This window comes from Peromyscus leucopus, chromosome 8b (genome assembly GCF_004664715.2).
Source record: "Peromyscus leucopus breed LL Stock chromosome 8b, UCI_PerLeu_2.1, whole genome shotgun sequence".
Lineage (NCBI taxonomy): Eukaryota > Metazoa > Chordata > Mammalia > Rodentia > Cricetidae > Peromyscus > Peromyscus leucopus.
This window is the reverse complement of record NC_051086.1, coordinates 83,023,992-83,047,445: the sequence shown is the minus strand read 5'-3', so window position 1 is coordinate 83,047,445 and position 23,454 is coordinate 83,023,992. Positions and strand designations below refer to the sequence as shown.

The 23,454-nt window shown below is 46.6% G+C and overlaps 1 protein-coding gene across 1 annotated transcript in view; it reads right to left on the bottom strand.

Moving 5' to 3' along the window:
- Window positions 1–23,454, bottom strand: part of Rgs9 (regulator of G protein signaling 9) — a 73,743-nt gene that overhangs the window by 11,606 nt on the left and 38,683 nt on the right. The window contains exons 9-16 of the mRNA XM_028865244.2: window positions 23,187–23,249; window positions 15,026–15,055; window positions 13,981–14,042; window positions 13,065–13,178; window positions 11,433–11,548; window positions 5,906–5,993; window positions 3,532–3,670; window positions 1,037–1,122 (exon numbers count right to left, since the gene is read on the bottom strand). Coding sequence (XP_028721077.1) covers window positions 1,037–1,122; window positions 3,532–3,670; window positions 5,906–5,993; window positions 11,433–11,548; window positions 13,065–13,178; window positions 13,981–14,042; window positions 15,026–15,055; window positions 23,187–23,249 — 698 coding nt within the window. The remainder of the gene's footprint in view (window positions 1–1,036; window positions 1,123–3,531; window positions 3,671–5,905; window positions 5,994–11,432; window positions 11,549–13,064; window positions 13,179–13,980; window positions 14,043–15,025; window positions 15,056–23,186; window positions 23,250–23,454) is intronic.

The following is a 23,454-nucleotide window of genomic DNA, read 5'->3' as shown; positions in this document are numbered from 1 at the left end:
CCCCCACCCCCACTCCTTTCTGACAGAATTTCTGGGTTTATTGTGGCCCTTTATTGGAGTTCCCAGGGCCACTGAACTCCCTTCCTTTCTTCATAATCCTAGAATAGTGCCACAAACCCTCTTCCTCTCACAGGGCTACTGTCCTCAAGGACAAGGTAGTATATTCTCTTATTCGCTCCTTTGATAAAGGATGCCACACACACACACACACACACACACACACACACACACACACCACCCCTTTTGAATTGACTGAAGATGCTAGAGATGGGCCCAGCACTAGCTGAACAAATAGGAACATTTACTGCCCAGAGGAGCATGGGGCCCATGGACGACTCTTGGAAAAAAAAAAAAAAAAAAAAAACTCTGCCAGAATTTCACAGCTTTATTCAAGCTGTTATTTCTTACTCTTTTAAATCCTTATGGGTCCATCTCCCCCATGCCCTAAAAAAAAAAGTTCAATTTGTTCCTCAGAGTATGACAGCATGCATTGTCCCAGTGTCTCTGTAAAATGAGGTGACAGAAGCTTCCAACTAGTTAATGGACTTGTAAAAAGTAGTCCCCAGAGGGACCAGGAGCAGTTCGAGTGTTACTGTTCGCTTCTCCTAACCATCTAGCATTTTCTCTTGGTGTGCAATTTCCCACTCTCTCTCTCTCAGGTCCAGGAACAACAGAGAGATATGAAGGTGTACCTTAGTTAATTCCTATTCATCAGTTTGGAGGGAGAGAGGGTAATTAAAAAAAAAAAAAAAAAACCAATGAGATGTTTCCATTTGTGATACTCATAATTATCGGTCTGATAATCAGGGTCCTTTAGAACCCGAATCAGGGAAAGGAATCTTACTGGAGGCAATTACTAAGGGAATCTTGCTGGAGGGCATTTCTAAGCAAATGAGGCCCTCGTTCACTGCACAACACTTTCCAGCCCCCAACAATGGCATCAAGCAAATCTTCCACTCCAGCCATTTGGCTTCAAGAGGCCTCAGGTCTCTAAAGTAAGCAGCAGGCAGCCGGCGATCACAGACGCTCCACTTGCCTTCTCTTGGTGGTTTCCTGTGGCTCGATCGCCTTGGCCAGCATTTCTTTATAAATCGGAGATTTTAAATAGCGAGCATAAGAATCCTGGTGGGAACAAGAGGAAACGGTGGTGATGAGCCCGGGAGGGGGAACATGTCGGATAGAGCAGAACATGCCTGCCCCTTCCAAGAGCGCTCCCCTGGTAGGACAGCAGAGCTAAGGGAGATCTGCTGCCTTGAATGAGGCACGTTCAGGCAGGTGCCGAGAGTACTGGTTCTCAGGTGTGGAGCCCAAGACCGGGCAGTGCCAAGTTCTCCCAGGGAACTCAGAAATGTATGTTCTGGGGGCCACCCCAGTCCTACCTAATCATGGACTCCAAGGGTGGGACAACCATGAGAGTCTTTAGGACCACAATTCATAACCCCCAACCCTAAAATCCTCAGAGTTAGGAGCCTGTGAAGCCAACAAGAGATAAGAAGACATTAACCTCTCACCCTTAGTTGCCATGGAGACGAAGCCCACCCCTAACCCCATGAACACCCATTTATTTCTCCCTGGTGTTTAGGGTAGAAAGGTGAGATAATACGATGCAAAACAGCGAAAGGACCAAGACTTAGCCGCTCTTATGAGAATGCTTCCTAGGACCTGAGCAGGGTAGGGAAGTTGCTCCTCAATGGCCTGGTACTTTCAAGGCAGCCAAAAACTCCACTCACAACAAATGGAGGCAATGCCCACCACAGCAACCCAGCGATGGAGAACAGTCTCAAGATGTATTAAATCCTAGAGACTAGTTGGCAGCAGTAACAGTTATGAGAAGTAGGATGGAATCTAGCAATAATGAAGCTGAGTCATGTGAAACTTGTCACCACAAGATATGGCCCCTAACGGACATAGAGTCCACTGCAGACACACAGCATTCTTTTTAAATCACCTACACAGACATACACCACTTTTTCACGAGATGCCTCTGCCTCACCCTAACTAGTGTGTGTGTAGGGAGAGGGTGTGCAAATCTGTGCATATGCATGCAGTAGTCGACACTGAGCATCTTTCTCAATCATTCTCCACTTTACTTTGGAAGCAGGTCTCTTTGCTGAGCCTGGAGTTCATTTGCCTTGGCTAGGGGGCCAGCAAGCCCCTGGGACCCTCCTGTCTCTGTCTCCCAGCTTTTGATGTGGGTGTTGTCGATCGAAACTCAGGTTCTCAGGCTTGCAGAGCAAGTGTCTCCCCATCTGAGCCTCCCCAGCCCCTGCACACTGCATTTTTAAGAGTCAAAAACAGTTTTAAAATATATTAAGGAGGACTATTATTAAAGAGACCTTATTCTAGATCTTCTAGTAAGAAAAACACAGGGAAACCCCACTGGTGAGGAGTGGATGCAGTAGCTTGCTAAAAGCAGTAAGTGATGATGATTTCAAAGAGAAGGCATTGCTTTGTAACAGTAAGAGACTCGATACAATGAAGGGATGGTGATAAATATTTAACTATTCCTACCCATCTATGCCACATACCAAAGCCAACGGAGGTACCATGCCACAGGAGTAATTGTAATAATGAGAAGTCAATGTGTGGATTTTTGTGTGGCCAGCAGAACGGCACATTTAGTAAGAGTGCTTGCCACCAAACTTGATGACCTGAGTTTGATCCCAGGACTCACATGGTGGAAGGAGAGAACAAATGTACACATACACACAATCAATTAATTAAAAAAATAATTAGGTATATCTAGGTCAGGAAGATGGCTCAGTGGATAAGGGTACTGGCCAACAAACCTGATGATTTGAAAACTCATATGGTGGAAGGAGAGAACTGACTCCATAAAGTTGCTCTCTGACCTCCACACATACATATGCACACACACACACACACACACACACACACTCAAAAAAATGAAAAAGAATTAATTTCTTGAAATATTTTTCAGAAAGTTATTTTTCTCTTCGATTCTCTGTAGGAATTCTTCCAAGGGATTCCTGACAGTTCCTTGGAAGCTTCTACCTACCCTGGTAGTATATCACTCATGATCCAGAAACTACCTGAATTCACACAAGGTTTACTTGCTGGCTCTCTGGATCTGTCAGAGCAGTGGCCAGTGTCCTCTCTCCATCCCTGCTGAGACCTTAGTCAAGCCCTGACTCTGGAGGAACCTCCCTCGGGATCTTGTTGACGACAAAATGCCTTGCTTTACACAGAGACTGTGCCTTATAAGTTTTCCACAGCTCACAGCAACTCTTTTCATCTGTCTCACTGTCCCTGATATCACCTGCAACATAACTGCTGTACAAGCAGCCGCAGATGCAAACTGCTTCTAGGTGATTTCCAAGGCCAGAAGGCTGGGGGTTCAAGGAAGGTCTAGCCCGTGGATAAGAGGAAGAAACAGCAGACAGTTCTCCCTCATAGGACCGGCAAAGCAGCATCCACATCCCCTCCCCGTTTCCCACATCTGAGGATCTCTCCTGGTATCCGTGAAGGGAACGCCCTGGTCACCGAGCATCCTCACACAGGCCTCCCTACCTTCTTCATGAGCATGTAGATATGGGTCTGCGCTGCATCCAGCACATAGCGGTGGGGGTGTCTCAGCCCCTTCACTGTGATGTCCATGGTTTTACCATCAATATTGATCCACCGTCTCGCGCCTGGAGCCAGGAACAGCCTGGGAAAGGAGAGAAACGTCCAGAAAAGGAGCTAACCCAGGTGCACGGGTAGGAAGGGTAAAGGGCCCACCCAACAGGCCCAAGTTCGTTAGGAGGCACTGAAGAGCCTGAAATTTGAAGGGGTTGTCCATCAGCTTTCCCCAGAAGACAGAATATGGTCACGGTAGCCTTGGGAATGGAATGTTTAACCTTGATGTTCTAAGAGAGCAAGCCAGAAGCTGGTGGGTGAGGCCTTTGCAATTGGGGGAAGAATCAACTTCTAGGGGGACTGGAGAATTAGCTCAACAGTTAAGAGCACCTGTTGCTCTTGCAGAGGACCGAGAATTCAATTCCCAGAACCCGTATTGGGTAGCTCGCAACTGCTTGTAACTGCAACTCCAGGGAAATCCAGAACTCCATTCTGGACCCTGCAGACATTAAACACACACACACACACACACACACACACACACACACACACACAAAAAAAAAAAAAAAAAAAAAAAAAAAAAAAAACTAAAATCTTTTTTAAAAATCTACCTCCAGCTTAACCCTCCTCCTTCCTCACTGACATCCTAGGGCCAACCTGAAGCCAGATAAAGAGACCTCCAAAATGGCATTCTGGAACCTCTGCTCTCCCGTGGCCCAGGCTAGAAAAGTTTGATGATGAATCTCAAATGCTGAGTGGTGAGGAAGGGTAGCCATACACACACACACACACACACACACACACACACACACACACACACGTTCCCAGAGTGGGACCATTTATCTCAGCACCCAGGCCAGCAGCCCTGTGGTTGGCTGAGTTTTCCAAGTCCTGTAGCTCTGTCTAGGGTTTAGCCCAGAGGCATCCCCCAGGCTAAAGGTTAGAAAGAATCCCATGGTATTTCCCCACACTCCTAAGCTATACATCCAAATTTTGTCACTCAAACTAATATTTCCAGAAGTGGAGGCCTAGGAGGTGGGAGGCTGCCATGCCTGCGAGGCTAGCAGGTCGCCTCCTAGCAGAGTTTTAACCTTGGGAGCTGTGGACTGCCAGGAATCAGGCACGTGCCTAATTCTGTTCCACAGAAAGCTGCCATAGGCCTCGCCCTTGCGGCTCTTGGGGCACCTCCCTGTGGGCGAGCTAACTGGCTAGGAGAACACAGGAGACCTGAGGAGAAACAAAATATCCGTTCTTCTGTGTAAGGGCCTCCATTCCTTTCTGAAATCCGGGATGGTCCAACCTGGGTCCACCAAGAGGGCAGGCCAGCAGAGGAACAAGCTGGCTCCTTGGATGGAAAGGGCTGGCTGGCCTGCTGCCGGAGGATCAGTATCAGAGGCGGGAGCTGCCAAGGGCTGCTCCCCACCCCACCGGAAGTAGCCGGGGAAACAGTGTTGCATATGAGTAGGAAGTAAAAACACTGGGCCCTCCGGGGCCTAGGCTGGTGGGTCCATCAGGGAACGGACCACAGCAGGACAAGGGCACACGCAGCTTCTAGCATGAAGACCAGCAGGGGTAAGGCTGCAGCATGCCACAACCTCCCTCCTCTCCTCCCGGCCCTTGGGAGCAGATCTACCGCGCTGGACCACCCTCGCCTCTGGGCTGACTTGGAAGAGGGGCGGGGCTAGACAGGGACTTAGTGTTGCTAGAGCAGTGAGTGGGGGGATAAGATCTGTGCACACTTGCACCCCAAACTGGGGTCACTGTCTCACACATGTGGGGGACGTCCCTTCCCCTCATTGTCTAAAATGGCTTGTGGAATAGATTCTCCATACCTACCAGTCTCTTTCTCTCCCTCCACACTCACACACACACACACACACACACTTAGGGAAAGTTAAACGCAAAAATTTGCACTTATGCTGGGTGGTGGTGGTGCACGTCTTTAATCCCAGCACTCGGGAGGCAGAGGCAGGCGGATCTCTGTGAGTTCGAGGCCAGCCTGGTCTAAAAAGCGAGATCCAAGACAGGCTCCAAAGCAACACAGAGAAACTCTGTCTTGGGGGGGAAATTGCACTGTGGATCAGGGTAGCTTGCTTTCATCCATGGACACACCCTATGGGAACAGGACAATGTCACCTCCATCTCACTTGGCTTCCCTCAGAGGAACCCTCAAACCTCCCAAACCTTGGAGGGGCATTTATGGCATGGCGGGTTCAGTGGCTGAGACTAGCCAGAGCCCAGGCAGCCACAAGGGACCCCACCCTCATCCCCATTCCATCCCCACCCACATGAGGGAGGCTTTCCCTAAGACACAGCTAATAGTTACTTGTAAATCTCCTCCGCTTTCTCCTTGACCTTGGACTGATCTCCATACTTCAGGTCCTCACAGGCTTCCCAGAATCCGAGGTTCTCCCCTGTAAAGGAAGACAGATCCATGGAGATGACAGCCAGGTAGGAAGTGGAGTGGAGAGAAGAGGAAGTAAAGATCAGGTGGGCTCAACTCACTTGGTGAGCCTCTTCCTGCGAGACGAGTACTGAGCACCGAGTACCGAGCACCGGGACATCAAACCACATGTCACTTCAAAGAGGGAGGCACTTCTGGGGTGTGGGAGAAGTCGGGACCCAGCAATGGCTCATCTTCCGAGTGTCCTCTGCCATAAACTGGATTGCCCCCCCTCCCCTGTTCTGGAAGCAATTATCCACTAACAACATGGATGCCACCCTGCCCTTCAACAACACACAGGGCAGAGATCCGAATAACCCACTCCACGGGCTGCCACATTCTCTTTCTAAATTGATGTTTGTTTGTTTATTGGGAGGCGCAGGTGTGGAGGTTAAGGGGCAAAACTGTGCCGTCAGTGATCTCCATCATGTGGGTCTCAGGAACTGAACAGAAGCCACGAGGCTCAGGCACAAGAGCCACTACCCACTGAGCCATCCTACCAGCTCTCGTATTTCTTCTGGCTGAGAATTTATCTTTAGCAAATACTTCCCGAACAGTTCACACAGGCTCGTAATTATATACGACTCCACCCTAGAGCTTCCTGCGTGCTGCTGGGTCCCACGGCCATGTGACTTCTGCCTGCTTTATTTGACTGTGCATAGCGACCCCCACCTTCTGCACCCCCCCCCCAGGCATCCTCCAGTCAAAAAGTCCTTGGAGTCTCTGGCAGCTGATGACAGATGCTGACAGGACACCTGGATACAAGGAGCACCTGGTGTCACAAGAACCAGAGGGACTTTGTTCCTCTAGACTGGGAGATCGAGAGAAAAATAAAACAAAAGACCCTCGAAATCCTTAATTTCTTCCCAATCTCTTGATGTCTCCCCAATAATTCAAATATGTTGGTACAGTGATTCCAAATATCAATTTTACATGAGAAAACAAGGATGGTGTCATCAATAAGCGAGTGTGTGTGAGAGAGAGCACGAGCACGCACTTACACACGTGCACACACAAACATGCACACACTGCACTCTACTGTGCTGTGATGCCATTTAATGGACAAGAGGAACCTCTCATCTGAATCCGCAGTATTTCCTGAGAGCTCCCAGTTACGTCAGACTGGCAGAGGCTACACAACTCTACACTGGCTAGAATTTGTCCCGTAACTAGGGAGGCAGATATTCTCCAGACAGAAGTCATGGGCCAATGATTTTCTTCAATAGTCAATTGGTCTGACACCAAGACCTCTTGCATATATTTATATGAAGGAAAAAAATCAGTTCATTGCTTAGGACTATTAAATTAAATGAGCAATTGTTCACAAAAGCCAAAAAGTGAAAGAAAAAAAAAAACTCAAAATGCCCATGGAGGAGGAATGGGTAAACAAAATCTGGTATACATTTGCCATGGAATACATTCAGCAGTAAAGAGGACAGAGAATCTTTTCATTGGTTGAAGCTACCAACTGCACACAGCTCAGAGTTATCTTCGGGAATCTCAACTGGGGGATTGCCTCTATCAGACTGGCCTGTGGTGTGCCTGTGGGACATTTTTTTTTTTATTGATTATTGATAGAGGATGGTCCAGTCCACTGTGGCTGGTGCCATCCATGGTTGGATCGGCCCTGACTGTATAAGAAATGTAACTGAACATTAGCCTAGAAGCAAGCCAGAGAGCGGCATTCCTCCATGGTTTCTGCTTCAGTTCTGGCTTGAGCCCGTGCCCTAGTTTTCCTCAGTGATGGGCTGTGACCTAGAAATGTGAGCTAAATAAACCCTTTCCTCCCCAAGTTGCTTTTGGTGGTAGTTTTCATCACAGCAACAGAAAGAAAACTAGAACATGATGTTACATGAATGAACCTTGAAGACCCTGTGGTACTTGATGAAAATGGCCCCCAGGGAGTGGCACTATTTGAAAGGATTAGGAGGCCTAGCCCTGTTAGAGCAAGGACATCCCTAGGGGGTGGGGACTTTAAGGTTTCATTCCAAGTTCAGAGTCTCTCTCTCTTCCTGCTGCCTGCGGATCCAGATGTCAAACTCTCAGTTCCTTCTCCAGCACCATGTCTGCCTGTGTGCCGCCATGCTTCCCACCATGATGACAATGGACTAAACCTCTGAAACTGTAAGCCAGCCCCAGTTAAATGTTTTCCTTCATAAGAGTTGCCGTGGTCATGGTGTCTCTTCACAGCAATAGAACATTAACTAGGGCAGAGGTTATGTGAAATAGTCCAGACACGAAGGGACTAATTCTATGATTACACTTGCATGAGGTGCCTAGAGCAGGCAGTCTCACAGCGACATGTGGTGAAATGGTGGTCGCTAGGGGCTGGGAAGATGGAAATTAGTATTTCACAAGTACACAGTTTCAACTTGGAATAATGAAAAGGTTCAGGAAATATGGATACATTTATTATTTACTGAACTATGTTCTTAAGTTGTTAAAATGGTAAATTTTATGTTATATATTTTTCTCAAGAAAATATTTAAATGAAGAGTTGGGAAAACAGCTCAGTCTATAAAGCATCTGTCTTAGAAAGGTGAGAAGTGGGGTTTGGATCTCCAGAACCCACCTAAGTCTGGGTGGCCATGGCAGCCTGCCTATAATCTCTTCATTCGGGATGTAGAGACAGCTGGATAGCCAGGCTAGCCATATCAATGAGACCTGGGTTCAGTTGAGAGTCCCTGCCTTGATGAATACCATGGAGAGAAATCAAGGAAGATTCCTGAGGTCAGCCTCTCAGGTCTCCACTCTCAAGGGCAGACATGTGTATAAGCACCCACACATACACGTGTGCTCACACTCATAGGAAATACATGTACATACTCATTTTAAAACCGTAAATAAACACATTAATACACATACAGGAATGTTCACTGCAATATTCATAAACCCAAAGGTCAATACAATTAAAGACAAGAGTTGAAGAGATGGTTCTGCAGTTAAGACCCAGGTTTGATTTCCAACATCCACATGGCAGCTCACAATCATCTGTAACTCCAGTTCTAGGGGATCTGATGCCCTCTTCTGGCCTCTGTGAATACCAAGCATGCACATGGAACACATACATATTTGCAGGCAAAACATCCATATTCATAAAATTTTTAGATTGAATAAATCTTTAGAAAAAACACCTCAAATCCCCATGAACTGATGGAGGATGAAGTTGTGATGTGTTCATACACTGGGATCTGTTGCAGCAGTAAAAAGTGTGTAGAATGCTAAGTAAGGAAGGGTCCTATATTGTAGGACCCCATCCTAAAGAGCAGAATGCCCAAATTGATATGGACTGAAGGAGAGCAGAGGGTGGCGAGCTGGGGAGAGAGAAGAACAGGAAATTACTCTCGGTGGGTAGGGTGTTTCTCTCTGAACTGTTCTAGATTGGCCAGTGTTGACAGCTGCACAGCTCAGTGAACATATAAAACAAAGCAAAATAACAACAAGACCACTGAATTGAGCTCAAGGTGGTGGAGAACATAATTCCAACACTTCAGAGGCAAAGGCAGGAGGATCATGAATTTGAGACCAGCCTGGGCTACACAGAGACCTGCTGTCTCAAAAAAAAAATTGAGAATACTTGGGAGACAGAGGAAGGGAGATTTGGACATCATCAGAGTCATCCTCAGCTACACAGTGAATCTGGGGTCAGCCTGAGTTACATGAAATGACATTTTAAAATTGGAGAGGATAAATTTCACATTGGTCATACCTAAATTTTAAGTTTTTAATTAAATAAGAAAACTGATGGTTTTTACTCCCAGTTCATTCACCAATATTTATGACTCTCCTGAGGAGACTGTCGATAATATGGTTTCAAAAATGTAAGGAAAAAATTTTGAATGTTTGCTATTCCGATAGACACTCACCAAGCAGTTTATATATTGGCCACTAGATGGCACCATTTCCACTTAGTCACCGGGTACTAGGCACGCTCTTTTTCCACTCTTTTCTGAGGGTTATTACATTATGCAATTAGGCTTGATTAGAGAGAATGATTTACAGCGACCCATGTTCTAATGCAATGCTCTGTGTAGGGCCATCATCCAGACTAAAGGCATGTCCAGTATGATTTGCTTAAGGAGCAGGTCCACAGATTAGCTGCTTTGGGGTTTGAAGTTGCAAACCCAATCAAGAAGCTCCCCAGAGGTGGGACTCCATAAACAGACAAATGAATCCCATAAAAGCCAATATTTCAGCAAAGGTGGCAAAGGATTGAACGTGTAATTGTTTCTAATCTGGCCTCATTGTGTTCCTGGATGTTTCTCAGTGGATGAGACACTCTGAGACAGACTTCCACTAAAGTCCACATTCTCAGAAGGCCTGGAAGAAACCAGGGCAGGTTATACTCCATGTCTCAAATCACCTACGGAACTTTCTAGACCACAAGGATTGTGACTCAATCCAATTAAAAAAGGCATCCCTGGGCTGAGTCCAGGTAAACAGAGTTTAAAGACATACCTGCAGGACTAGGAGATGGCTCGAGACTATTGCTCTACCAGAGGACCCGGGTTCAATTTCCTGCACCCACACGGCAGCTCAAAACCCTCTGTAACTCCAGTTCTGGTGAAACATGACGCCCCCTTTTGGCATCTTTGAGCACTTCATGCACATGGTACACAGATACACAATGTTGGCAAAACATCCATACGTATAAAGTAAAAAAATAATAATAATAAATAAATCTTTTAAAAAAATGGTTGAGTTGAATGGGTAGAACTTCTAAGAGGAAGGCAGTAGGGCTGGCAGAGAAGCTGGGGAAGCCAGCTCATTCAGCTTCCTGACCCCTGAGGCTGTGCTTAGGAGAGGGTAGAGGGCCACAGGTCAGGAACTCTGAGCAAGTGGGGGACGCCAAGAAGGGATGGATCCCTGGGAATTGTGAATGACACCAATGCAGAGTTTAGAGATGTGATTTACCCCCCAGACTGCAGGGTCCTTCTGAGCCTATGGGAAAGGAATGGTCCTGGGCCCAGGCGGGGTTCTTACACCTGGAAAAGCAAAACGGCCTGTTTAAAATAAAAGGCTTAACCAGGCATGGAGACACCCGCCCCCCCCCCCGGGAAACTCCTAAAACCCTAGGCTGGATATTAAAGGGACAGGTGCTTCAAAATTAAAAATTAAAAAAAAAAAAGCTGGAGGGGAAGCTTAGTCGATAGTGCTGACCTAGCATGCACCAAGGCCTCAGGACCTTCAAGTCTCAGGACTCTAGAAAACCAAGCAGAGCGTCTTGTGCCTGTAACCTCCCCCCCCCACACACACACACACACTTGGCAGGTAGTCAGGAGAGTCAAGAGTTCAAGGTCATCTTCAGCTATATAGAGAATTCAAGGCTAGCCTGGGCTACATGAAATCCTGTAAGTGGGAAGGAGGAGGAGGAGGCGGGACGAAAGGAAGGAAAGAAAAGAGAACTCACCACTGAATTCCTTCTTGAGAAAGTACTGGAAGCTCTGCCGACCCTTGGGGTCTCGAATCAGCTCACTGAAGTTGAAGGCCCATCGCTCCACCCGCATCTTGGTCGGGACTTCCACCCTGCAAGGATGATGACTGGTAAATGCAACACTCCTTGGGAGACAGGGCTGTGCTCAGCGCTGGCCTGGGTGTAAGTGACAGGTGTCAGCCTCCACCAGCCTTCATGAGGTCCTTAGCCAAAGTCTCCCCCTGCTCTCAATTTGGCTCTAAACTTCAACGTCAGCATAGACACACAACCCAAGTAGCCATTTGCCAGGAAGACGCAGCCTCCAACAGGTCCCCTGGAGGTCACACCCAAGATGTGGCCTCCCAGAGCTGAAGGAGGGTCCCCTGTGGAACCCTGTGCCCAAAACCTTCAGGGGCCAAGAACTCAGACTACAGACAATCTATGAAGGATCAGGCTGCCATCTTCAAGCAAGGATAGAATTCCAGGGATATACTGGTAAGAGATGCTGTGACCACAGGCAGCAGCCAGGTACCTGTCACTCACCAAGACTTCCCGTTCACCCTGAACCACATGAATGTTTGTGACAGTGTTATTCATGATAACTACAAAGCTAGAAAAGCCCAAATGTCCTTTAGTAGACAAATGGGTGTGCATGTAACATATTCACACAAGGAACATCATTTATCCATAGCTGAAACAAAATGCTGATTCATGTTACAACCTGGATAAACTTTGAAAATCTAGTATGGAATGAAAAGTGCCCAATGAAAGACCCTACAGCCTACGAGTTCATCTACAGGAAATAAATAGAATAGGAGAATACAGATGATCTGAAAACAGATTGACTAGTGATCATCTAGGGAGGTGCTTGAAAGAAGATGATTTTTTTGGGGGGGGGGGATGGAGGTGACAGATAAAGGGCACAGATTTCTTTAAAAACAAATGTAGTAGTGATTACATTACTCTGTCAATACAACAAAATTGTAATTGTATGCTCTAAATGGATAAATTGTATGACATATGAATTACAACTCAAAATGGAAAAAAAATTGAGACAGGGCTTCATGTATACCAGGTTGCCTTCAACCTCACTATGTAGTTTAGGAACCTTGAATGTCGGATCCTCCTGCCTCTCAAGTGCTGGGATTACAGGCGTGTATCATCAGGCCTGGCTTATATTGCGTGTGAGTTGAACCCAAGACTTTGGGAATTCTAGGCATTCTATAAATTGAACTACAATCCATCCTAAAAAGGAAGAACATTTTGGGCTGGGGAGATGGCTCCCCGTGTAAGTGTGAGGACCAGAGTCTGGATCTCCAGAACCCATGTAACAATCAGGCAGGTAGGTACCACCTGTAATGTCCTCTCTTCAGAGACAGAGATGAGATCCCCAGGGAAAGCTGGAGAGCTAGAATAGCCAAAATTGGAGAGCTCTGGGTTCAGTGAGAGACTGCACCCCAATAAATAAAGTGTAGATGGGTCAAGGAAGACACCTGAAGTCAACTTAAGGCCTCCATACACGTGAACACATGTACCCCCACACATAGAAACATTCCTGCACACATGCAAGCACACCACACACACATAATAAACAGATGTGTTAAAGTTTCCAACATTTGAAGTACATACAGTTTGGCATTTAAATCCCAGAACTGAGTGTCATCTGTTATCCAAGGGTTGCTTGGGAGACAACCTGACATGATGGCATCATTGGACGAGAACTGTTCACTGTACTTGACAATTCTGAAAAGCAGACAGAGAAGGGTTCCTAGAAACGCAACCCGGAGAGACCAGATAACCGCACAGGCTAGTTGTCCAGCTTGCCCTCTCCTGGTATTGATTTAGTTAATAAGGAGGCTTATTACTGCCTTCTCAGAAAAATCTCCAACGGCTCCTGGGACAGGCAGCTATTTGGAAAGATCTGTTCTATTATATTTCAGAAGCAATGTTGTTTTCTCCCAGTCCAGTCCCCATGTCAATTTTCTGTCCCCATTTCAAACATAGCCTCCTCACATGTCATCAGAAGATTTTACATTCCAAAGCTGACTCAGTTTGTCCGTGTCTTGGTGGCCATCTTGGAAGCTGCAATGACCACAGATGAGCCAAGGCCAGGGACCCTTTGGAGTCCACCTCTGGCAGGATAATGCCTGTGCTTGGGAACACCAGTTCTCTACCCAAACCCTTTGGACCTCAGTGGGTCCTGAAGCGGGACCTTCTGAGTTAATGCATTTCCTGACATCTTATCTGTCTGTATGTGAGGAAGGACCCTGGGTTCCTGCCACGACTCTGCCCACAGCCACAGACATGCTTTCAGGGTCAATGTCACACTGTTTAAAACTATGGATTTGGGAAGATGTGAAAGCCATTTGAAGATTTTTATAAGAGCCCAACCCCTAGCCGAATACTGGAAGTAGGCACTGACAAGACAGGGTTCGTTGGAACCCAAAGTCATTCTGCCCATGGCTTGTCATGTCTGACTTAAGCAGACAATCTCTTGCACACCCGTGGCTCAAGCTTTAGCAAGACCAACAAGTCAGGAACATACCCTCCAAGGGACACTGAAGACTTCACCGTGGACCTCATTAAGGCCTGTTGGTAATACATGATCTGGAAGAGAGACGGCTGTTAGAAGATGTCTGTGGCTATTAATTGTGACTGTCAATCTGACAGGATCTGGAATCAACTGGGAGACCAGCCACTGGGTAAGTCTCTGAGGGGGTTCCTAGATGGGATGGAGATGGAAAGGTCCCTAGAGGTGAACAGCACCTTGCCATGGGCTTGCTGGGGTCCAGGATTGAAAGAAAAGAAAGAAGTTAGCTGGGCCACCACATTCATCTCTGTGTCTTGACTGTGGATGCCAGGTGACCAGCTGCCCCAAGCTCTTGCTGCTGTGACCCCCCCACACCCCCATGGTAGGCTGTATCCCTGCCTTCCCTGAGTTGCTTTTGTTGGGTGCTCTGTCACAGCAACGAGAAAAGTGACTAAAATAATCTCCACCTCCCCACCCTTCAGTACCATGACGTTACACATGGATCCAAGAACACAGGCCTTTTCTCCATATCAACAGTGTGCTCTACCCCTTCATGTCAGCTGCCTCAGTGACAACAGGCCTCAGGCCCACACCTCAAATTCAATAGCTAGTATTTTCCTTAACCCATCATGTATCGGCTGAGGAAAGTCAACATCTGGAAAAAATGCCCCAAGGAGTACTGACTGGCGTGAGACAGGGAGATATATGCTTAAGCCCTGCAGAGACGGGCCAAAGTGGGTAGCCCTGGACAGATTCCAGATGGATTTGTGAGAGCAGGGTCCATCTTAGGGACTCAGACGCCACAGCCTTCAACCCCCCAGTCTCCTGTGACCATCCCTCAGATGTGCGGCTTCAAGGGACGTTTCACATCCCGAGACTTGGCATTTGCCCCGTTCCCACCTACCCAAGGATCCTTTGCTGTCCATTAATTTGGAAACAACTATCTGAACATTACACATGGATTTCATTTCATTATTGAGTGTGGAGCATAAGCCAAAGTACAGATAATTTGTTAGGAGATTTTAAAATGAAGCGACACTGGAACTGGGAGGCTAATTACCTCTTTTCTGACAGCAGTGATCGTTTGTTTCTGTAAAACAAAGAAGAAAACCTGTTAAATTGGTGCCATTAAATCCATACAGTTCAAATGTCCATTTGAAAAAATAAAAAAAAAAAACACTCTTCATGAGAAAACTGCTCCTCTTCTCGTATTTAAAAAGTAGGATCTCAGCTGGGCATGGTGGCGCAGGCCTTTAATCCCAGCACTCTGGAGGCAGAGGCAGGCGGATCTCAGTGAGTTCGAGGCCAGCCTGGTCTACAGAGTTCCAGGACAAGTTCCAAAAAGCTACACAGAGAAACTATCTCGAAAAACCATTAAAAAAAAAAAAAAAAAAAAAAAAAAAGTAGGATCTCCTTGTCTACCACCTCCACCCTCCTCCATAAAACCACTAGAGATGGGTGGCCAAGGGAAGGAATATAACTTAATAAGATTTGTAATATCTTCAGTCCTAAAAACCAATGTGAATTAAGGACCACGTTTGGGGCTGGCCTTGCTCTCGCATTGTGTCTATAGAAACAGCTGAAAAGGGGGAGATAACGGGGGACTGTGCTAAGAAGACGGCTCAGGAGATACAGTACTGACCTTCCCAAGACCGACAACCTTGACCCCTAGGACCCATGCAAAGAAGGAAGGACAGAACTGACTCCATGAAGCCGTCCTCTGACCTCCAAACATATGGCATGTGTCCTGGTTGATTGGTTTATTTGTCAACTTGACACAAGCTAGAGTTATCTGAATGGGAGGGACCACAATTGAGAAAACGTGTGTATAAGATTGGTAAGCCTTGTAGACAAGCCTGTGGGACGTTTTCTTGATTAATGATTGATGTGGGCAGACCCAGCCCATTGTGAGCTGGGCCACCCTTTGTGTGGTGGCTCTAGGGTGTATAAGAAAGCAGGCTTTAAAAAAAAAAAAAAAAAAAAAAAAAAAAAGCCGGGTGGCAGTGGCACACGCCTTTAATCCCAGCACTCAGGAGGCAGAGCCAGGAGGATCTCTGTGAGTTCGAGGCCAGCCTGGTCTACAGAGTGAGTTCCAGGACAGGCACCAAAACTATACAGAGAAACCCTGTCTTGGGAAGAAAAAAGAAAAGAAAAGAAAGGAAAGGAAAGGAAAGGAAAGGAAAGGAAAGGAAAGGAAAGGAAAGGAAAGGAAAGGAAAGGAAAGGAAAGGAAAGGAAAGGAAAGAAAAAAGGAAAGGAAAAAGAAAAGGAAAGGAGAAGAGAAGAGAAAAGAAAAGAAAAGAAAGAAAAGAAAGCAGGCTAAGCAAGCCACAGAAGCAAGCATTCCTCAATGGCTTCTGCTTCAGTTCCTACCTCCACATTCCAGCCATGAGTTCCTGCCTCAACTCCCCTCAGTGACAGACTGTGACCTGAGAGTTATAAGCTAAAATATATTCTTTCCTCCCCACATCACTTTTGGTCACAGTGTGTTATTGCAACAATAGAAACCCTAAGACACCCTGGAAAGTATGTACCTACACGCACACGATAGATAGATAGATAGATAGATAGACAGATAGATAGATAGATAGATAGACAGACAGACAGACACTGTTAATAAAGGGAAGCCACCTCTCACTAAGACATAGAAGGATGGACAAAGATGGAGAAACCAGCATGGACCTTGACCATTTGTTTTTCTCACTAGGAAGAGTTTTGAATGAATTGTGAGATTCACTCTCAGGCATTCATAACAATTTGACTGACACCACAAACTGAAAAAGATAAAAAACAAAGCACACAATTAAAAAAATAATAAAACACATGACCAAGTCTTAGAGCTGGGCTGTAATGTGGAGAGACCACATTGGGCCCTGTTCCCTTGTGGAAGCTATCAAGGCAAGTTCAAGTTCATGCAGGGGATCGGCCACAGGGCATCTCTGGACTGAGTAAATACAGAGAAGGATGAATCCATGACAGGCTTCTCATTTAGGCCCTTAGAAGTTCCTCAGACATTCAGATCAATCTCCAGCTGAATCCCCCAGTCTGCAATCCACAGGAACAGGCTATCTTGGATCCACCTTTCTGCCCCATGCAATCCTTTGAGGTTGGGCACTGTGGGAATCCCAGTCTTGCTTTTCTTACATGTGGTTATATCTAAGGGCTGTTCGTGCCAACTCTAATCCTGCAAACTGATCCTCATAATTCCTGGCTGCCTGATGTTGATGCTGCTGAATTAAATCAAATCCTCATTAGGCAGAGGGTCACACATGCAAAATGAGCCACTGATCCATCAGCTCAGAGGTACAGGAGCTCCCAGAGCCCAATATGGAAGGTCAAGAGCACAGCGCTCCTCTCTCATTCACACAGGCTATCATTTTGCCTCACTGGATTGCTTTTAGATCATGGCTTTTTCACAAGAAATCTATGGATTGCTCCTGGGGCAGTGCAAGGTGGGAGGCAGTTATCTCAAGTAAAGGTTAGGTAGATCTCTGTCTTGAACTCCCACATCTGACCTTCTCTTTCGAAGATCATCACAAGTTTTATTTACGTGACTATTTTACAATGTATGGGCCACCACCAGAGCACAGCTGCTTCCTCTAGGACCCTGCCTAAGGCAGGGTAGATCCTTGACAAACACCAAATCAAGGATGACTTTGCTATGCTTAGGGGCTTAGAAAGATAAAGACTTCATAAACTTCCTCTTAAAAAATCTGCAAACATTCATCAAACACTCTAGAGCGGTGGTTCTCAACCTTCCTGACACTGTGACCCTTTAATACAGGTCCTCATATTGTTGTGACCCCCCAACCATAAACTGCAATTTTGCTACTGTCATGAATTGTAATGTAAATATCTGATCTGCAGGATATCTGATATGGGACCACTGTGAAAGGGTCATTCTGAAAGGGTCACATCAGACACATTTCTCCTTGCTCCCATTCTCTCTCCACAGGGCTTTGCTTCAGAAGACAGGTGCTTTAGATAGAAAGGGACCCTGGAACCACAGTAGACTTACATTCCAATCTAGTATAATCCAGTGCGTCTGTTAGAGTTTTGTTGAGGTGGATTACTAATGATCTAGGACTTCTGCTAAAAGACAGCTGGATTCCTGCACAGTGGTTACCCCCGTCTGCAGATGCAAAGCAATCTACACTTCTTTGAACTATTAAAACGCTTAAAGGAGAAAGATCTTATGACTGATTTTGTGCTAAGGAGACCAAGGCTCTGGACAGCTGCTGGTATTCATACCTGCCACAGTAGCTTGGGGCCAATCATTGGCCAAAACTCAAAACCATCTCTGCAACATGCAAGGCTGGGAGTATGCCATGAGAAACGTGGGCCGATTGTCTCTCTCTGCCTCGCCTGCTCTCTCCACCTCACCTGCCTCTCTTCACCACAGCCTTTGCCTTGAGCTAAGAATTGCTGAAGAACAGAATGGCTGTCCAACTTTTTCATTTATAATGGAAACAAAAAGAACAAAGGCCCCGACCATGAGATGAGATGTAAGGACAGAAAACACAATTCATTACACTAACAGTGTAAAGACCAAGGCACAGCTAGGTCTACACTCAGCAGCCAGTATCTTAGACACCCTCTTCAGAGAACCTAGGACCCGCATCAAACTTCCCATCATCTATCGCCCCACAATAGCCAGCCCTGGGGCTCAGGGATCCTCGGCACACAAATGCAGAAGAAAGGAGGAGGATTCTGGCTGTCCTGTCATTCTCCAGGCCCCACAGGGACTGGTGTTGGAAGCGACAGCCACATGCACACGCTTCTTCATTTCTACCGCTGCTGATCTCCCTGTGGCTTCATGCAGCGGCCTGTGGGGCCACTATCTCCATATTCAGAATTTTAATTACTTCAACATTTCATTTACTTTCTTTGCTTTTACTATCTTTTCAGAATGAGGCCTCTGGTGTGGTTTCTTGTGGGTTTTTTGTTTTTGTTTTTCTTTGTTCCTAGAATTACCACTAATTTTCTGAAGTCCTGCCTTCACTGCGCACTCTAACACGGGGTAGGGACTGCATACTCCAAATAATGCGAACTGTAAGTACTTCTGATTTCAGATTTTTTTTTTTTCAGATTTTTGGAAATTTACCCATACCTGATGAAGAATTTTGGGGATGGGACCCAAGATTAACCAGAAAATCAATTTATACTTCATCTATACCTTCTATACATAACCTAAGTATAATTTTATAAGATATTTTTCTACAATTTTGTGCATAAATTTTGTGTTTTGAGACAGGCTCTCCTGATATATCCCTGGTTGGCCCAGAACTTGCTACATAAACCAGGCTGGCCTCAAACTCACAGGGTGCTGGGATTAAAGGCATGTACCGCCACGTCCAGCCCAAAGTTTCACAATGTAAGCTTTTCCACCGTGGCATCATGTTAGCGCTCTAAGTTTCAGACTTAGGAGAATTTTGAGTTGGGGATGCTCAGCCTATATGATAGGATCCAGTTGAATGCAGACATCCTCATTTCTATCTTGGCTCATCCATGAGCATCTCAGCCTTTAATTCTAGCTCTACCCACACCTGTCCACGGGGTTAGTTACCTCAGAAATGACACACAAGTATCCTCTGTGCATACTGAGACATCCGCATAATGAAATGTGGGCAGAATGAGACAGTGCAGGGAAAAGGTTCCAGACTTTTCTAAAGGGTAGAGTGGCAATCTGACCTGTGAGATGGGGATGACTCAGAGAAGCATATGGGCTTTGGGTCTAGACAAAAGTTAAAAATCTATATGATCTTGGACAGGTCTTTGGCATCTCAAAGCCTTTGGTTTCTCATTTATAAAAGAAAAATGGGGGGCTTAGTGGAATAATACAGGCAGAGACTCAATATATAATGGTCATTAATTAGGGATTAACATTACTGTTGCTAAAATATGACACCTACAGGGTGTGGTGTCAGCTCTCATCACAAGACAAAATACTGTTCCAGGCAATAGTCAGAACATAGTTATACTGAAAGACATATCACTGTTTATCTGAAATTCAAATTTAACTAGGAACTATGTGGGTTTTTTGTTTGCTAAATCTTGCAAACTCACTATCAATATTATTATTATTTAGCCAAAAGGTCACAAAAAACATCATGCTAAAGTTATTAAAAATACACACACCCACACACACTACGTAGTTCAGAGAAAGCCACCTGGTGACAGAACAGGACGAGGCAAACTCTTTTTTTAACCCAGGAATTCACACACATATCCACTCTTCTCTTGGACGTGGGCTCCTCTGGAGTGAAGCCATCTCTATACTCCCACTGAAAGGAATACCCTTCCCCACACCGAGAATATTCTCCCGGGGGGAGAGGGGGGGAATCTGACTGTTCTCCATTCCTGAAATTCTAACAACTCGTTATCGTCTTCTTGTGGGGTTTCTCAAATAGCAACATGACTTGTTTACACATCTCATGGCCCTCGGGACTGGGGACAATTGTCAGGGGAGGCTAGAGGGGTCAGAGCCATGCCTGAGAAGCCCGGGGATCCCTGCCAGACAGGAAAGGGAGCGACAGAAGACAGCCAAGCAGAGAGCTGAGGACGAGGCAGCCTGGTAGGAGTCTACAGACAGAAGCGAAGTGTCCCACTGGCTGGGAAGATGGTGTAGACACGAGCCAGGCATTGAGAGCAGAGAGAGGGGCAGGAGCTGCAAACAGGGAACTCCAGAAACGGAAACTGACAGGACAAAGCACGCAGAAAAAGAGAGAGAGCAGGTAGCTGTCGGGAGAGTCAGGCTCTGGGGCTAGGGCCATCCGAGCAGACGCTTGTCTGCCTGACACTTCCTGAGCAGGGAGAGACAGGGGCGGGATCAGCCACTCCCAACTTGCAGGGCCCAGTGCAGAATAAAAATGCCCCTCCTTCAGAATCAATTTTCTGAAAAATTTCTTCAGAAAAAAAGAATCAAGAACGTGCATGTGTGCACGTACGTGTGTGTGTGTGTGTGTGTGTGTGTGTGTGTGTGTGAAAGTGTCCTAATAAAGCCCATCACTTTGTAAGCTGACTTTAAAACTTAACTGAAACTAAACAGAATAATAGCAAAGACATAAGTAAAGATGAGACCCCAGAACCCATCTCCTTCACAATACAATGACATGTTATGATGGCAAGAATAACACCTATTCTTAGAGTATCTCACATGCTGTATATTGTTCTAGACACTTCTATAACTGATCCTGCTTAATTTCCTAAAGAACTAATAATGTTAGGTGCATTTTATAAATAATGAGACTCTAGTTCTGAATGGCCCAGATGCTTGGCCAAAAGTGGAAGAGCTGGGTTCTTTCCTAGGGCCTGGCTCTCTTCAGCATTGCGCTGCCTCTCCTCACCGGGCAACCGTGTGACCCTGTCCTGAGCAGCACTAGATGGCAGTGTAGCCCCTCCTGGGGTGAAAGGAAATGAGGCAGAAGGGTCCGTCTAGAGCATTACAGGGCTCACAGGTAGACTAGCGCCCAGTCTCTACCCAGGGTTCTCCTTGGAGGGTCAGATGTTCTTTGGAATGGAAGAGGGAAGTGGGAGACATATGCATTTGACCTTTTGGATGCCCTCAAGGTATAGGAACTGAAAAGAAATTACATACACTAGGCCTGGCCCCAGCCCAGCCCCGATCCTCCCAGGGTTGGGCAGCCTTACCAACCAGTGGCCATCGTCTGCTGAAGCTGGCTACCCCAGCCCTGGACACCTGCCAGCCTAACAGCCTCCATTCTCACGCTCAATGGGCTTTTGCCTCCGTTGAGGGGAAACAGATGTTGAGAATTTCCCCGTTCTCGGAAATGACCCTGTTCTTCACTGGGAGCTCTCTGAACTGAGACAAATAGCAAACCTTTGCCTTCCTAAGGTCTCGTGGAAGACGCTCCAAGCTCTCTGTGACCCTCTCCTCTCAGTGCAGGAAAAAAGGGGAAATAGGGTCACCTGGTCATGAGCTACACTGCCATAACACTCATCCCCAGTCCCAGTCCCTCCCTGCACAGGGGACTTGGTGGGCATCGTGCTGCTGGAGAGGAAAGGGCAGCTTGTGTGGCGTTTCTTCTTACTGCTCCACAATGGTCAGTGTGCACACACAGGAGAAAGAGAGCTGGTGAGAGAGAGAGACAGACAGAGCGGTGAGTACACAGTCCAGGCAGAATGCATCAACACGAACCCGTCTGCTAAGCATCCAGTCTGGCCTCTGTTTCCCTGCTCAGAGCATTGCCAGCAGTTGGCACACCCAGGTTTTTGAAAGCTAGAAGGCACATCTCTTTCACTCCTGGGTGGCCAGCGGCATGAAGATGCTTCCTTAGCAAGAAGGCCCATTGGCCACCCTCCCCAGAAGTCATCCAACCATGGCATCTACAATGAGATAGCACAGCTCCATGGCCACTCTCCAAAACAGACCGCGTGGAGGTCCTGTCTCGTCTCCCCACACCCCACATACACACAGCTGAGCCTCAGTCAGTCCCACCCACGTGAGAGCCAGTGACGTGCTTGCTGCTTCCTCCTCCCCCTCCTCCACATGAGAGAGGTTTCCAGAGCAGTACATTAGCCATTAAAAAAACCCAAACTCTCCCACCCGGGTTCTGTACTTTACTCGATGATTCTGTCTCCATAGCAACTGAGCCTACAAGACCTTGGCAGTGATCTGCTATCTGACAAGAAAACATGGAAGAGGCTGCTGGAAGAATGGCATCTGAAAGCTGGCTGATGTGCCCTAAATGTATCAAGGAAGGGGCATTTTGGACAAGAGTCCTAACAATGCCCCCTGGTGATGCTCTCTGGAGACTCTACGTCCCTCTCCACACACCACAATGCTGCTTTACCAGCTGCATCCCGCTCTTTCTCTCCCCCTTTCCACTTCCATTTTCCTCCCATCCAGACACACCCTTCCAGGTCCCCTCTCATGCCTGAAGCCAAGCCTTAACAATGACACACTGGGTTGAAAATCTTATTCAATTTTCAAAGTGTGAAATGACTCAGCCATCATGTGGCCTGTTCTATGTTCTTCAGTCATTCACTGTGACCACTCTCTTTCTAGCCAGGACCCTTGCAATGGCCGCCTCTTCCCCTGACCCTGATGCCACAGAGCCATATATCAGACCCTGATATCAGCAGCAATCTCCAAGGAGAGATAACATTGCCTCACAGACACAGATAGATGTGTGGATACCTTCCCAACCTCAGAATCTTACCCAGACCCTACCAAGAACACATCAGACATACCTGGTTTACCTTAACTTCATTTGGATTGGTCACTCGGTCCAGGCCATAGTCTAGCACATTGTTCATTCCAGGCTGAATGGAAGAAAACAATACAAGGTTCACCACAGGAAGAGTCTCTAGTTTCTGATCAACTTTGGATCTTGGCCAAGCTGCCAAATGAAAGACAAAGCTGAGATGGACTAGTGGTCTAGCCCACAAGGAAATGTGAGGGTGTATATACCCCCAAATGAGCTAGAGAGCTTTCCCAAGGCTATTTGATCTACTACTACAGACACTC